Source organism: Pteropus medius, unplaced genomic scaffold (assembly GCF_902729225.1).
Source record: "Pteropus medius unplaced genomic scaffold, Ma_sr-lr_union100, whole genome shotgun sequence".
Lineage (NCBI taxonomy): Eukaryota > Metazoa > Chordata > Mammalia > Chiroptera > Pteropodidae > Pteropus > Pteropus medius.
Genome location: NW_024345483.1, coordinates 637,409 through 654,739, shown reverse-complemented (window position 1 = coordinate 654,739; position 17,331 = coordinate 637,409). Strand labels below are relative to the sequence as shown.

Sequence of the window (17,331 nt, the reverse complement as noted above, 5' to 3'; positions counted from 1 at the left end):
TATATAATGAAGCTGATTAATACAGTCCGTGGCTCTGTTTCTTTTCCCTCATGGAGAGGTAGGGACTACATCCACCCCATCTGTAGCATATTCACTGTATTCATCCAGTCCCAGGTTCCGGCCCAGATGCACTTTTGATCCTAATGACTTCTCATTTTCCGGGAACGTCCCTTAGACTTAACACACTGTTCTCTCACTTAAGCACTGAGTAATACTCAAGGCCACTGCACACATCCACAAACATTTCATTTTCAGAAGACACTGAGTGTCATTTAATATTAATCAACCCTATAGTCAATTCATCAAAACACACAATTTACTCCCAAGCTTAATCAGCAAATAACATGTCTCCGAAACTAGAGCTGTGTTTTAAATAGTTAGGCTTTCATCTAGAGCACAGGCTTCCCTCAGAGCTATTTCTGTGCTTAAAGATGAGACAACACTTCAGAACTCTAAGCACGCCCCTTAAAGACTTGTTCCTTCAGATTCAACGTCAAGTTCATTGGCTGGAGAAGCATTGCACTTCCCCCAAGTACAAAAAGCAAAAGTAATTACTTAATGGGAGAGAACACAATTACATTGGAATCTAATACTCCAGGCTGGAGATAGTTAGACACACAACGCCATTCTAAAGCAATATAATTGTAGGATAGTTCATGTGGCCTGAAAACAGGGGATCCAGACAATAGGAAAAAAGAAGAAGACAGATAATGGTGGTAAAGTCAAGTGGCAGGAGACTGCTCTAGTTCCACAAGGAGAGTGGAGTCACCATAACAAAGAATCTCGGGCTGGGATGGGAAGGCTTGGCTTCTGGATCTCTGCCCTCGACTTGCTAAATGCGTTAAACAAGTCCGATTTTCATTTGGCTGCTCCCTTGTACAAAGAGGATTTGGGACTAGCCAAGTTCTGAATTTTCACTCTATTGTACCTAGGAATTCTGACTGTAGGGCCAAGCAAAAAGTATCTGACTAGAGATGTCCAATGGTGGCAAGAGGCAAGCTTTCTCTGCTGCCTGAGGAAGGTAGGAGGTTGTATGCAAATGTCACGCTCCTCCTCTCTCTGCACTGTTCACTTTCATTTAAAGAGCACCCATTAATTGTTAAGAAAGAAACAGCGTGGGGAGAGGCGGCTTCCCAAAATTAGGGCTGAGCCAAGCTTCAGAATTTTCCCTGGCTTTATGGTGGGGAAAGAGAGTTGGGAAGTTTGGCATAGTACACTGGACACCAAACCCCTTCTCCTACCATTTCTGTCCCGTCTAGAAAGAATCTGGCAGATAAGAGAATTAGAGGAAGTGGTATAAAATTAAGGGGAGGGCGAGTAAAGATGGAAAAAGGGGTAAGAAAGGAAGAGGAGAGAGGCAATTAGAAGAGGACTAGAGGGGAAAAAAGGAAAGAAAGAATGAACAGGAAAAAGACAAGAGAACCATGGAAAAGAGAGCGAGAAGAGGAAATAAAACTAATTAGGGAGCTAGCGAGCAAGAGCCAAGAGTGAGAGAGAAAGAAAGCAAGAGAGAAAAAGGGTAAGAGAAAAAGCTAAGAGGCAATGCTCTTTTCACCAGAGGAGCCAGAAATCCCCCAGGCAGCGGGTGTGGAGACAGGATCCTTATTTGTAGTGCCAGCACACGGGGCGGGGCTCTGAATCCGTTGCCACCTTTCCATCTCCGGCCCTCCACTCTAAGTAAGGCCAGGCAGACACAGGGCTATTTGACATTGCTCCAGTGTTCCACACAGGGACCACAAGCCCCGATGGCTCAATCGCATTTCGGACTTGGAAATCCAGGTGCCTTAGAGCAGGGTATGTGACAACACTCAGAGAAGTGTCCCGCAGAAGTATGGCACGGTGGCAAAAAGCACGACTATCTGGGTTTGAGTTTGGGTTCTGCCATTACTCTTTCTGTGCCTTTTGTCTCTTAACTTCTCTGTTCCCGTTTCTTCATCTGGGAAACTGGGATAATGACAGCACCTACCTCAGAATCACTCTGAAGATTTAAAGACATGCTATTTAGACCAGACCCTGGGTTCAGTATACGTTAGCTGCTGCTCCTACTGCTGAATACTATTCCGCAGGTGAGATAACATGAGCCGCCCATAAGGCCAAGTGGACGGAACTCACCCAGAAGTCCCACCCACCACTATGGCATCTCTGTGTGAAGGAATAGGGGGAGAGTTTGCTATTTCACTTAAATGAAAAGATGAGTTGATTAGACAAAAACTAGTAAGGGGCTACACGACACTTTAGAGTCCCGCCCCCGTTTACAGCCTTCTCAGTAGAGACAAATGTGAAACATAAATTAATGCGTAGATAAGAAGGATTTTTATCCTTTTTTTAAACGAGTGTCTTCCGGTGCTCTTTGGCTCTTTATTGGCTTTGGGGCCCCAATTTCCTTCCCACGTTATCCTCTGAAACCGAAGGTAATTACAATTATCTTTTCCTTTCGCAAATTTACTGTGGCATTGAAAGTATTAGAAAGCTCCTGTATTTACACAAACACACATGCCCTTAGCACTCAGTGGGACTCCCATAGGTGGGGAACTCATTGATCTGTCCCTATGTCATTTCTTCTTGCTTTTGATCTGAAAGAATAAAGATGTCAATAAGTAATCACTGTGTTCATAATGAATATGTGGCTCATAACAAACTGTATTCCCTAGGCTGACTTCCAAGAGACCCTCCTCAAAAACTGCGACTATTCTCCTCTGAGCAGTAACCAGAGACCAGAGTAGGTTCCCCGGCTGTAGCTGCTCAACCGTAGCACACACATAAACACTGGTCTCAGCGCTGCCCTCTGGACCCATACGACAAAGTCTGCTTCTTGTTTGTTTGAGATTTAAAGACCTATAGAGATTGATAGAAAGTGATCATGGTTCCCCTTCGTCTGTTCTTGTTCCTTTCCACACTAAATATTTGGACTTCCTTTGACTGTGTCTCTCCTCTTTCAACCGAGTTTTAATCACCCTCATTATCCCCCATTCACTGTCCTCTGGCTTTTTTTGTCTGATTTTTTTTCCTGACACTCCTAAAATATGTTTTGTGGTAAAAGTCTGTGACAATTCCATTAGAGACAAGGCTGCAGATGAATGATATATACCCCTTTATCTCATCATAGCCCATGATGGATTCTTCGGTCCTTCCCAATGAGTAGTGAGGCTTTGAGGATCGGGTCTTTGGCTAAAAAATGAAGCCTTGACTTTCCTGTTTTCTTATTTTCTGATCGCTGGAAATTTCAGAGGACAGGTGCTTCATGTTGTGCACACTTTTCATCTCGAAGAGAGACTAAGCTGCTGAAAATGAGCTCCCATGTGACTGGCTGTCGGGCTCTGCTGGCTACATGGACTTAGAGACTGAGCTACAGTGAGTTACACACAGGCCCTCAGAGATCCGAGAGCTGGATTGCTTCGTGCTCATGTTAATGGCCTTTCCATTTGTCTTTGACAATCCTTAGGGACTAAGGTAATCAGTGACCCATCCCCCAATAGCATTAATCACAGATAAACTCTCCAGAAGAATCACTAACAGGTGGCTTAAGGAAGCAGAAATTACAAGAGTCTGTTTTACTAGTCCTGAGCTCTAATCTAAGCTCTGCAATCAACTTACACCCCCTTTTGTGGGCTCTTTGGGCAGAGATCACAACTTTTGACATTTGGTAGGCTAGACTAGCACTGTGTTTATGCTACTCCATCTAGTGTCCAGTACTTCAAATGTACAGCAAATCTTTAATAGCCAGCTGCACACAATGTATGTTTATAACACACTAATAAAAACTACAACAAGATTTAAAAGAGACCACAGTCACCACCAACTTAACTACTGTGGGTTCTCATTAATTCTACTATGGCTAGAATCTTGACTCTCCCAGTATAGAACAAAGTTCACAGCCTGTTTCTCAAAATTCTCAGAAATTTCCATCTTAATGAGGCCCCAAAATATGCCTTTCAGTCCCAAGCCAGATACAGTTAGTAGGCAGTAGACAACACTCGGGTCACTCCTTTCGCTGGTTCCACAAAAACACCAATTCCTGTACCATCATCCCCAGCATCTCATCACCCTCATTATTATCCCCTGTTTTACCTGGCATTCGATACTTAAATTGTAAAGCAGCAACACATGTTTCAAGTGTCGGTTCAAATGGCTGCATTTGTCTCTTACTCATTCTAGATGTTTCCCTCCTCCAGCCTTTCCCCTACACCTATTATTTGTTACCTAACTCGATACTCACCCAGAATGTAATGTAAAAAGCATTGAATCTTACTTCAGAAGATCACACTACAAGCTCAAGCAGTTCTACCAACAATGAGACCTTTATCTCCTCGAGCCTCAGTTTCCTTATCTAGAATATGAAAGGTTTCAGCACAGAGATCTCTAAAGACCATTTAAAAAATATTATATAAATCTTTGCTTTCCTGGTTTCTAAGCCCAGAGTAGTTCAGAAGCACCAAATTAAAACTGAAGAGATAGGTCCAAGTAGCGAAAACAAGAAATAAGCACTAATGTGGTAAAGAAGGAGATAGAAATAAATAATATCGAAGCTTTGGCCCATAGAAAGGAAATACACAAATGGTATTTTTGACTTTTCTCAAGAAAGGATGCTGTGCTCAGCGCTCCCAATGGAATTACTATAGGTCTATAGAAGCACCTTCCTAGAATATCTTGGCCCATAGACCTTTATAGTGGCACTCCTTCCTTGTGATGGAGACCCAAGGCCGTATCTGAATCTATAGCTCCAGAGCAAAAGGGCAGATGTGTGGAACTAGCCACGCACATAGAAAATGTCAGTAACAGGTGTAGAAGAAATAAACAAAAATCAGAGAGCAGCCTCTTCAGTGGTTCACAGCCCTTCTCTGCAAATAGAATCCACTCCCAAGAGCTAAGAGGGTTTCTGTGAGTCATCATTATCATAAAATTAAAGGGGGAAGCTGATGCAGCGCCCAAATAATGACCGAGAAATAGATCGGAGGCTACAATGTCTTCTCTGCTCTAGAGGCAAATTCTTGAGCCACGAGAAAACAACGCTGGGGAGAAGCAACCAAATCTGTAAAACAGCCGCAATATTCCAAAACATCGAAGGATGCTCTGGTATTTTTTCAGGATCTACTGATTTTCAGCTTAAACATAAAATCAGTAAGTGGAAAAACCATTGGTATAGGAATCTGGAGGCTTGGATTAGTCCCGGTTCTACTTCGAGTTATTTATACCTTAGTTTCCTTATCTGTAAAAAAGGGAGTTGCTTTTGCTATGATTCCAAGATTAAAACTATTATGGTTCCAAGGCCATAAGAGATTAGAAAAAGCCACCAGAGGCACATACACTGTCTTCTTTAAGAAGTATTAGAACTTCTCAATAAGATGACACAGGTAACCTCACGTCTCAGTACAACCTCTCTGCTCCGAACACACAAGAATGAGAGAGAAAAGATAAAATATATAACCAAAGATACAGCTGTTTCAAATCAAAGATCAAAATATCACAGAACAGAAACAAAACAAAGGTGTACACAATATTGAAGTCAGAGTTCCGGGTCTGAAATGTAGGGAAAGAGACTAAAATATTTCTCTGTATAAAAGCAGAGACTGGAAGCAGGCCGAATACTTGCTGGTCAGAGCTGGGCTTTACTTGTAAAGAGAATAGAAAAGGTGAAGCTGAACTGCTACCTAGAGTATGGCTCTGTTTGAGGATATAGGCTTGGGTTGGGGGGTAGGTGGGGATGATATGATATACAATGACAGTCTTGGGATTAGGAATTGAGCCAAGGGGCTTGTTGGACCAGGAACGGATCAACAATAACACAATGGAGAAGAAACTTCAAAATACCATTATAAGTCCAGTTTGGAATAGGGATTAGGGTAGAAGCAAACCACAAAACCACTAAACAGAAAAAGTGGATGGAAAACTAAATTAAAACAAAACTAAACTGTTTTCTGAGAATGGTGGAGTAAGTGTATTACAACCTTCTTCTCCCACTGATTGATTATAAATAAAATTTCTGAACAAAATATAAAAGCAACTACTCAAGGACTCCGAACAGTAAAACGAAGAACAGTTGGATTGTGGAGGGGAGTCAAAACTTAGAGAAGCAACCCACAGGAGAATACAGTTCCTGGTTTTTGGGGTCTTTTTTTCTTCTTTTCTCTTGCAGTTCTGCCTCAATGGCAAATACATAGTTGGACAGTGGCACAAACAGGCAAAACTGAAAAAAAAAAAACCTATCCATCTTGCCAAAGAATCAGATTCAAAGCCTCCAGCAGGCCAGAGAATGTGGGGACTCTCAGAGTGTAGAGGGTTATACGAACCTCCACAGATCAGAGGCTATCTTGAGCGCATGCACAGGACAGACCCAAGGCAGCATTGCAAAGACTTTAATAATTGAACTATAAACTAATATGTAGAACCATGGCCCAAGGCTTAGACTATCCACTAAGTGATACATGTGTGAGATAAACAAAATGTGGCATAGCCAAGGCTTTGAAAATTGAAAGATATGGGTATTACTGCCCATGGAATGCAAGGCAGACCGTGTGGACTGAATTTAACCAAGTCGTTTGTCTCCTAAAACAAACGAGAAAAAAACCTCCAGAATATTATAACGGGGCACAGACTCTACATATCATAATATTCAAAATGTCCAGAATACAATCCAGCATTATTTGACTTACAAAAATACAGAAAAATATTACCAATTTTCATGAGAAAAGACAAGCAACAAATGCCAACTGTGAGATGATTCAGATGTTGCAAGTATCAAAGACTTTAAAGCAGCTATTATAACTATGTTCCATGGGGTAAATGAAAACACATTTAAAATAAAATATAAAGATAGACGCTCTCAGCAGAGGAAAAAATTGAAAATTAGAAAATATAAAAATAGCCAATTTGAAATTTTAGAAATAAAATATGCAATTATCAAAATAAATTCACTGGATGGTCTCAGTAGGAGAATGGCAATAACAAAGGAAAAGAGTCAGCGAACTTGGGGAGAGATTGATAGAAATTATCCAATGCAAAGAACAGCAAGAAAAATGGGCCACGTTGGACAATACGATAAGGTCTGTAACACATAGAACATTGGAGTTTCGGAAGGAGGGGAGAAATAAATTAGTGAAGAAAAGATGTTTTTGAAGAAATGGTGCTCAGAAATTTTCCAAGTTTAGTAGAAGACAGAAATTTACAGAATCAAGATGTTCCCCAGACTCCAAACAAAAACAAAGAAAAAAAGAAAACATAGACATATCATAATCAAACTGCTAATTACCAAAAATAAAGAAAAATCTTAAAACAAGCTATTATTGGAAAATAACACAGTCTGTGAAGGGGAGTAATGATTTGAAAGACTGAAGATATATTATCAAATCACAGACTAATAAGACAGTGGAACAGCACTCTAATATGCTTAAGAAAAACAACTCTCAACTTCAGAACAAATGTGTTTCAGGGATGAAGTTAAAATAAATATATTTTCAGATTAAAAAAGACAGGAGAATTTCTCACCAGCAGACTTGTTCTATAAGAAATTCTAAAGAAAGTTCTTCAGGCTCAGGGGAAATAATGGCAGAGGGAAATGAGATAGAAATATAAAAAAGAACAACAGAAATGGCAATTCTGGGTAAATTTAAAATACTTTTTCCTTCTTACGTTCTTTAAAATAGTTATGAGTGTTGAAATAAAAGATTACAATATTGTCTTGTGTGGTTTTCACTGAATGTTGATATAATAGATAACTATAACACAAAGGCCTTTTGGATGGTGAACAGACCTATATGGTTACAAGGCTACTATGCTTTACTGGAAGAGGAACAATATTAACCCTAAGAAGACTGTCAAAGATCAGCTATGAAGACTGTAATCCTTATAGCAACCAACGACTTTCATATTACGAAGAAATATTTCTAAAAAGGCAATATGTAAATTGAAAGAAAAATATTCTGAAAATATTCAGGAAAGGGAAAATCGATGAACATAAAAACAGAGGGGACAAACAAAACTAGTAATAAAATGATGACTCTAAGTACAACCATGTCAATAAATATATTATTTGTAGATGGCCTAAACAAATTAAAGCCAGAGATTATCGGGTTAAAAAAAAAGCCAACTATATTCTGTGTATAGGAAGTCTACTTTAAATATAAAAATATAAATGTTAAAAGTAAAAAAAATGGAAAATATATACAATGTAAACACTGAACCAAAGAGGGACGTGGTGGCTGTGTTAACATCAAAATGTAGAGCAGGGAAAATTACCAAAGATAAAGGTGGATTTATACATAATGCAATATACAGGTGATGCATTATTGACTTGTCCACTTGAAACCTATATGATTTTATTAACCGATATCATCCCAATAAATTTAATTAAAAATAAATTTTAAAAGAGGGATTTATATAATTAAATTGCAAGTAAGATATGACGAGGCTAAATGTGGCATCTAACAACGGAGCTTCAATATGTATGTCACAAAACCTGACAGAATTCAAGGGAGAAACAGACAAATCCAAAATTATTGTTGGACCCGTAAACATTCTTCTTTCAGAAAGTACTAGAATATGGACAGACAGAATTAGTAAACGTATGGAAGACCTGAGCATTATCAACCAATGTGACCTAACTGACATTTATAGAACGCTCTACCCACAACAGAAGACTATCCAATTTTTTCAAGTGTGCTGGACCATTCGCCAAGATAAGCCATAAGACAAACCTTAACAAATTTAAAACAAGTGAAGTCATATAAACTATGATCAGTGACCATAAAAGAATAAAAATAGTAATCAATGCAGAAAAATACCTGGTCACTCTCCAAATATTTGGAAATTAAAGAACCCTCTTCGAAATAACACATGGATCAAGAAGGAAGTCATAAGGGATGTTACAAAATAGAGTGAACTGAACAAAAATAAAAATAGAACACATCAAAATTGTGGGATGCACATAAATACTTAGAAATTTCTAGCAAAATGTCTATATTAGGAAAGAAGAAACCTAAAATCAATATTCTAAGATAACATCTTTAGAAATATAAAAAAGGAACACTTTAAAAATGAAGCAAGTAGAATTGAAAATAGAAAAACAGAAAAATCAGTGAAATTAAAAACTTGTTCCTTGAAAAAAAATTTTTGGCCTTGATAAAATCCTAGCCAGACTGGCCAGAAAACTAAAAGACCAATACTATAAGCATCGGGAAAAACAGAAGAATGATGTCACCAAAAACGTCGTATTAAGAAATTCCGGGGTTCCATCCCTCCATAAAACAATAAGCTTGGGGAGACTGTCAGACTCAACTTTTACAAAATTCTAGAATCTAGCCAAAAACTTAAACTACCAAGGGAAGATGTGGTGAAGAAAACAGATACTTCGTTGAGGTAAGAGAGCACTGTGGCGTTTTACTTGGCCCACCTCCATGACACAACCCCCAGATTGGTAGCAGCCATGAAGATGGCAGCCCACCCTTCCATCGCAGGTTACTAGTACCAGAGGGAGCAATAAGAACCTTGATCTTAAAGAATTCAGGTTAAGGTTTCGAACGGAATGGCAGCTCCCTGAAAGAGTGAGGCAATGGTTTGCTTTCGTTTAACCCAACGGGGGACATTCACAGTGTTGGGGCTGCTTCCAGAGAGGCATTGCCAAACATATTTAAAGGCAAAAGTATTGACAGCGGCAGCCTGTTGGGGAAAGCAATAGACAGATTGAAAATTCCAAGAAAAAGGCTGAAAAAGAAGATACATGAGAGAGTAAGGATTTTTATAAAGCCCCAACATATACCAGGGAATTGATGAGGACACAGACATGCCCACGGCTGGACGCATGCTCATAAAAAGCCTTAGAACAACACAAGCTCTCACATCCGGCTGAGTTTCAGACTTCATGCAAAGAAAAAGTAGAACGTAAGGCAGAATCAATTCTTCCTAAACCGATCTACGGATCAAACACGATCCTAAATAAAACCTAAGATTTTGTGGGGGGGTAGAAATTCACGAGCTGATTCTTAAAATTATATGGAAAGCAAAAGGAACTAAAATTGCCAAAATAATTTTTTAAATGTGTTCTTGATTTGGAGGACTCCAGTACAGGATTTCAGTGTTTCAGGATTTACTGTAAAACTACATCATTCAAAATAGTGAAAGGGTAGACATATCAATCAAGAGAATAGAATGAAGAGTTAAAAAATATGCCCAGACATATACAGTCAATTGATTTTCCATGATGATTTCCAACCATTATGATCACGCAGTGTAGAAAGTATAGTCTTTTCAATAAATTATATTGCAATAATTGGATAGTCATATGCCAAACAATTCATAACTATAACCTATAACATGAATTCCAACCCTCATTTCACACCTTATTACAAAAATTTACTCAAAATGGATCGCATACCTATTGAACATAGGGCTGCATATGTCTTTTCAAATTAGTGTTTTGGGGTTCTTTGGATAAATACCCAGAAATGGAATTGCTGGGTCGTATGGAAGTTCTATTTTTAATTTTTTGAGGAAGCTCCACACCGTTTTCCATAGCGGCTGCACCAATTTGCAATACAATTAATAGTGCACAAATATTCCATTTTCTCCACATCTTCACCAACACCCTTTGTTTGTTGATTTATTGATGATGGCCATTCTGACAGGTGTGAGGTGGTAGTTCATTGGTTTTAATTTGCATTTCTCTGATGATTAATGGTGCTGAGCATTTTTTCATATGTCTATTGGCCATCAGTACATCATTTCTGGAGAAATATCTATTCAGGGTCTCTGCCTTTCTCTTAATGAAATTGTTTGTTTGGGAGTGTTAAGTTGTGTGAGTTCCTTATGTATTTTGGATATTAACCACTTATCAGATATATCATTGGCAAATATCTTCTCCCATTCGGTAGGTTGTTTTGTTTGTTTTGTTGATGGTTTTCTTCTCTGTGCAAAAACTTTTTAGTTTGATGTAGTCTCATTTATCTATTTTTTCTTTTGTTTCCCTTATCCAGGGAGACATATCTAAAAAAAAAAATATTACTAAGAGCAATGTCAAAGAGTTAACTGCCTATGTTTTCTTCTAGGATTTTTATGATTTCAGGTCTTACATTTAAGTCTTTAATCTGTTTTGAGTTTATTCTTGTATATGGTGTATGAAGGTGGTCCAGTTTCATTCTTTTGCATGTGTCTGTCCAGTTTTCCCGACACCGTTTATTGAAGAGACTGTCTTTACTCCATTGTACATTTTTGCCTCCTTTGTCATAAATTCATTGACCATAGAGGCATGGGTTTATTTCTGGGTCCTCTATTCTGTTCCATTGATCTATGTGTCTCTAAGCATCCACAGATAATTGAATAAAGAAGATGTGCTACATATATACAATGGAATATTACCCAGCCATAAAACAGAATGAAATCTTGTCATCTGCAACACTATGGATGCACCTAGAGGGTTTTAAGCTAAGTGAAATAAGAGAAAGACAAAAACCATATGACGCCACTGATATGTGAACTCTAAAACACAAAATCAACAAACAAAACAGAAACAAACTCATAGATACAGAGAACAAACTGATGGTCACCAGATAGGAGGTGGTTTGGGGAGATGGTGAAAAAATGAAAGGGATTAAGATGTACAAATTGCCAGTTACAAAACCAGTCTTGGGATGTCAAATACAGCATAGGGAATGTAGTCAACAACATTGTAATAACTATGTATGACATGGGATGGGTACTAGACTTATAGGGGTGATCGCTTCGTAAATTATATAAACGTCTAATCACTATGTTGTACATCTGAAACTAATGTTGAATGTCAACTGTAATCGAAAACTTTTTAAAAATTAAAAAATGAAATAAAATAGAATATATTAGAAGACATGTTGAAATGCACATACTTTAGGAAGATTGTATATTATAGGTTATCACTGAAAAATTATTTGTCATCTGTTTAATAGTGTTAAGATTTATGGTAAATTATCAGATAGTTTAGTATATTTGTTCACAGTATGTAGAGATACATCGACTAAAAATAACTCTTTGTGACAATGCAAAAGTGCTTCATATTTAACATTAGAAGTAATAAAATACTGGATTAGTAAGAAAAAAAATCAAACAATGTAATTTACCATATTAACAAAGTACAACAGAAAAGCCAAATAATTAACTCAATATACACAGCGAGAACATTTGAAAAAATTCCAACATTCGTTCCTCTTAAAAACTTTCAACGAACTAGGAATAGAACTTCCTGAACTTGATAAAGCACATCTAAGAAAAACTTACACTTAGCATTATAGTTTCTGGTGAAAGACGAGAAGCTTTCTCCCTAAGATTAAGAACAAGACAATGGGGTCTACCTTCACCCTAACTATGCAACATTACATGTGAGGTCTCTTTAGAGCAGTAAGGCCAGAAAAACAGCATCCATGATGCACAGGAAGAATTAAAATAGTCTTTCTTCTCATATGACATAATCATCTATGTATATCATCTGATGAAATCTAAAAAACTTACTAGAAATTCCACTTCTGGCATGTAAGCATGATGAGCTCTGCAAACCTGCTCTTCAGCAGAACTGGTGAAACCTTTCTTATTTTATTTTATTGTTTTATTTTTAGTTTCAAGTATACAGTACATTGGTTAGACATTTATATAGTTTATAAACAATCTCCCTGATTGCTCTGGCTCTCCACCCAGCCATTACATTACTGCTGCCTATATTCCCCATGTCATGCTCCCCATCCCGGTGACCCTCTATCAACTATTAATTTCAATTCTTTAACCCCTGGTGAAATCTATTTTAAAAACAACCATTTAAAGTTTCTGCAAATCATCTAAGGATTTACAACGAAAGGAAAAACGACTATTTATTCAAGAAAATCGACTCGAACTCAGTAAAGCTATTGAAAGTCCAGATATTTAAAACAAGACCTGTTCCCATTCTCGTCCTTCGCAGCCCAGTGAGATAGAAACTCAACTCCAGGCTGGTGCAGCCAAGAAAGAACACAGGTCTCTCTCCTCTCCCAGCTCCCAGCTGGAGGGCTTTCTTCCTGGGAAGGGCAGGATGCCAGCATTTCTCGTTCTGAAGCAAGCTACCTATTGCTGAGGCTAAATTCTGGGCAAGTTTGGGGGAGGTAGGAGATCCCTTCGTCCTCCCAGCCTCCACTCATGGGATCGAGACTCTGACTGAGGTATGACACTGCTGAGAATACTACGGCCTCAAGTGCCCTCGATCTGGCCCATGGGGTAGTGATCCATGCTGGAAAATGCAAGCCACGTGCATTTACCTCATTGCGATCATATTGCTGATCATACTATACTGATGGCCAGCTCGGATCCAACTCAGTCAGCAGACTGCTCCTCTTCAGAATGTCAAGGGGACATGCGCTTGGGGTCTGGAGGACAAAGGCATGTCTCCCAGTTGTTCCTGAGCCACATCTGCCATCTAAGCAGGGATTCCGTTACCAGAAATGGCCTTGGTCAAACATCATAGTATAATACGCCATATGCATTTACTTAAGTGAAACTTCCAAAATCAGACCACTGAATGAAACCACTGAAATGAAAGCTTAGAACTAATTTCCAGTGCTCAGAGAGAGAAAAAAAAAACAGTTTTATATTAACCTCATTCATCAGTAGACTACCGAAGGCACTTTTTCGATGACAGTAGCCAAGCAGATCTTAAAATAGTAACTGACCTCCAAGCCCAGGTCGCAGCCGGTTGTCATAGCCATCCAGAAGGCGATCCAAGATTCTGGTGAAGATAGTGATGTTGTCAGTGCTGTCATCGGGAATATCTGGGGCATGCTTGGGAGAGAGTCTGAGGCAGTGGGAGAAAAAGAGATAAAAAATAATAGTTCTTAATAGGAGACAATTAAATGTCTGAACACTTGAATTCAAGATTTTAATCAATAGGCTGGACCAATTAAGTTAACCAAACCAGCAAGCACTTCCTGTTTTTCACCATGACTACCTGTGTAGAAAGCAGACAGTGGTCACTACACTTGAACTCTTACTCTAGCGCTGGCCTGAGTTTTACCAAACATACAGTCCGGCCCCAAGCCGCCGATGGAGAAACACAGGCAGAAATCCTGGACGGAATGGCCCTGGGAACAGTGCCTGGCATGGAGTTGATCCAGCAAATTTTCTTGCATGAATAAATGAGCCTCAAAGTATAAAAGGAAAATTTTGTTACTAAGAACTTGTCCCTCTTCTAGCCCAGAGAAACGTAGGTTCACCGAATGACAGAGCCGGACAGGCCCTTGAATGGCATGTAGTCTATCTACCTCCCACCCCATGAAGACAGAGTGGCAAAGCACTAGTAACGCATTAAACGTTAAAGCTACCAAAACTCTTAAGAGATTCCCTAATCTCTCTCATTTTATACCTAAGGGAATAAGCTCAGGGAGGACACCAAATTTGCTCATAGAGGACAGTCACAGTGCTTATGAGAGGCACAGATAGGAGTCTAACCAAAGCTTTCTAGTTTTCTGGTGACCCGTAGCTTCTCAGTTTGGACCCTTTCTGTAAGCCTTTCCAGGCACTGGACACTTGACTAACCACTTAATGTGGCCCAGGCTGTGACTGATACTTCCTCCTTATGGGGAGGAGCTTGGTCTAGTTTGGCAGGACGAGAAATAAAGAAAGGCCCTGGGCAGCTCAGGGGAAAGAGGATATTGTAAAAGAAATGGCCATTGCCAAGGGTCAAGAATCAAGACTTAAAAAAAAAAGAGTGGTGTGAAATCAAATAATAGACTAGGAGTCAGAAATGCAGGGTCCTAGTGCCTGCTGTATTTGTGATTTGGAGTAGACCATTAAGCTAGTATGGTACTATCTCTCCTAGGTCTCAGTTTTTCCCATTCTTACCTTGGACCCAGAAGCTTGCCATTAATAGATATACAATAACTATTCCTAGCATCCAGTTAATCACATATATAAAAGACGCAGGATAATAGTTAAGAAGGAGTCTTAAGAGAGAGTCAATATGTCTTCCCATCAACATTTATCCCTCACAGTGAGAAAGGTTCCTGTTCTGAAAAAGACTCTGAAAAAGATCTACAGAACAGTAGAAACATCTGAATTGAATAGTTCTCATTCTAAACTGCCACTCTCTATCTCATAATCTTGGAAAAGTCATTTCGAACCACAGTTTCCTAATTAAATTCACTTAGTCATTCAATGTATCTCTATTGAGCATCAACTATGTGCCTATTACTGTTCTATGTCGTGATAGAGCAGGGAAAATGGGTAAAACAAGGTGAGTAATCGTCCTCCGCTTACAGGGTTGCTGAGAGAATCAAATGATAAAATAGCTACACGTGGAAGGAAAAAGGGACCTAGGCTTAAAGAGTCTGGAGACACACATTTGAATTTATTAGTTACGTGACCTTGAGCAAATCATACAACACCTCTGGTAACGCTTTCATCATCTTTAAAATTAAAATAACCTCACAGATATATTGTATTAACATTAAATAACATACTAAAACGGCCAGGCTTAATGCTTGATATCTAGAAGTATTCCAAGTTTGTTTTGTCTTCTTTAAAATAGCTTACGCACTCAAATGCGTTACTTAAATGTAAACAGTGACAACAAAATATTGGCACCCCCATCGGCCAAAAGTCATAAAGAAAGCTTTGGCCTCAGACACACTGAAACCCACTGAAGAGCAGATATGACTGGCTGGTTTAGTGGCCAGAGCGCTAGAAATACTACAGGTTCATTGGGAAGGGGGACCAAAGAAGGAACTGCAGTGCAGAGCTAACAAACTGACATCAGTGTGTTGAAGAGATCAATACAGACACCTTGTGGGGTGACAGCGTACAGTTGGCTCAGTCCACCAATATTCTGAATCCACATGACATGAGCTGTGTTGGAGCACAATCAATTTTCTGCAAAATCCTTTATCATTTATCCCTTAACTCTCGCTGTGGGGAATCTTGACCCTGTTTAGCCTAAATTTGATTTCTGGGAAATAGGTCTATTGAATTAAAAGCAATTTCTTGGATTAATGGAAAGGGGTAGAAAGGAGAATCCTGCCAGGGTTGCAGTTGAGTGTAAAGGGCTTCAGAGATGGTCTACTCCAGGCGGAATTATAGATGAGAATTCTAAAGCCCTTAAACATAACTTTTTAACCACTCTGAGTATGATGGGAAAGCTGAAATTTTGACCCAGAATTCCCGAATATAAGGCCAGTACACTGTGCCACATCTCTTACTGAAATACCAACTTCCTTGACAATGCATTTCCATCCCTCGCCAACTCTGTGCTGATATGTTAGCGGCATTCTTCACTAATAACTTTCAAACTTTTAAGTCAAAAATCAGCACTACAGATCTCCCAAACACAAATTTCAATACATCTCTCTATGATTTTGTACTCGATTACTGAAAAAATATTTTTCTGATGTGCACTAAATTACTGCACGGACAGACTGAATGGTGGTTTAACCTGGAACTCAAGTCAGAATGCTCTCTTCCTCAATAACTAAACTGCAAAAGCTAACGATTCTGTAGTTTATGCCAACGTAAAGTAATTCAGGGGAACAATAAAGAATAATGATATGTCAGGATTATGGAGGACATTAGAAGATCACGCAATCCTTTCCCTTTGCTTTACAGATGGAGCACCTAAGACGACAATGAGAGAAAGGAAGTGTTCGAAGCCACACGCTTATTAAATCAATAACCATACTTGTTATTATTGGTTGAATTATACCAATTGCCTCATACCTGTCATTATTGGTTGAATTAAATACGACATTAATAATCCATTTTCGAAACATGAAAATGATGTTACTTATACCTTATCTGTAGGTTAGGCAGGTTTAGTCATTTTTCTAGTCCTAAAGATGAAATAGTGGTGAGTCCACAGGACTAAGGTCAATTGAACAGCATTTTAGTCTTGGCCCAGCCATTAACTGATCTTGTGAGCTATACCCTGACATGTAAAATGGAGATAATAATTACCTACCTTACAACGCTTTTGGAAGAATCAGCAATAAATAAGATAATAAACATAAAATTGCTTTGTCGATAGTAAAGCCCAATATAGATTTGGAGTTGTTCATTCCTTTTCCCACGAGTTTTTGAAATTTAATGAGATACCTTTTTTGGAGCTGCTAATGCAGTTCATACAACAACCCAAAGAGAGGAGAAATTTATTTCATCGAAAGGATGGCCAGGGGAGGGAGGGAGCAATTGGGGGGATCGTTTTATGAACTATAAGATATCTAACCAATGTGCTGTATACTTGAAACTAATTAAAATAAATAAATAATTTTTTTTCAAAAAGTAAATAATACTGCTCCTAATTTGAGAAGACAACATGGATTATTATCTAGGTCAAGAAATGGTTTTTAGTCTACAGCCATGCTA

At 38.7% G+C, this 17,331-nt stretch overlaps 1 protein-coding gene across 1 annotated transcript in view; it reads right to left on the bottom strand.

Annotated features, from left to right (window-relative positions):
- The window catches only part of GABRA3 (gamma-aminobutyric acid type A receptor subunit alpha3), a 117,761-nt gene that overhangs the window by 89,752 nt on the left and 10,678 nt on the right, over positions 1 to 17,331 (bottom strand). Inside the window, exon 2 of the mRNA XM_039873944.1 lies at positions 13,653 to 13,774. Coding sequence (XP_039729878.1) covers positions 13,653 to 13,774 — 122 coding nt within the window. The remainder of the gene's footprint in view (positions 1 to 13,652; positions 13,775 to 17,331) is intronic.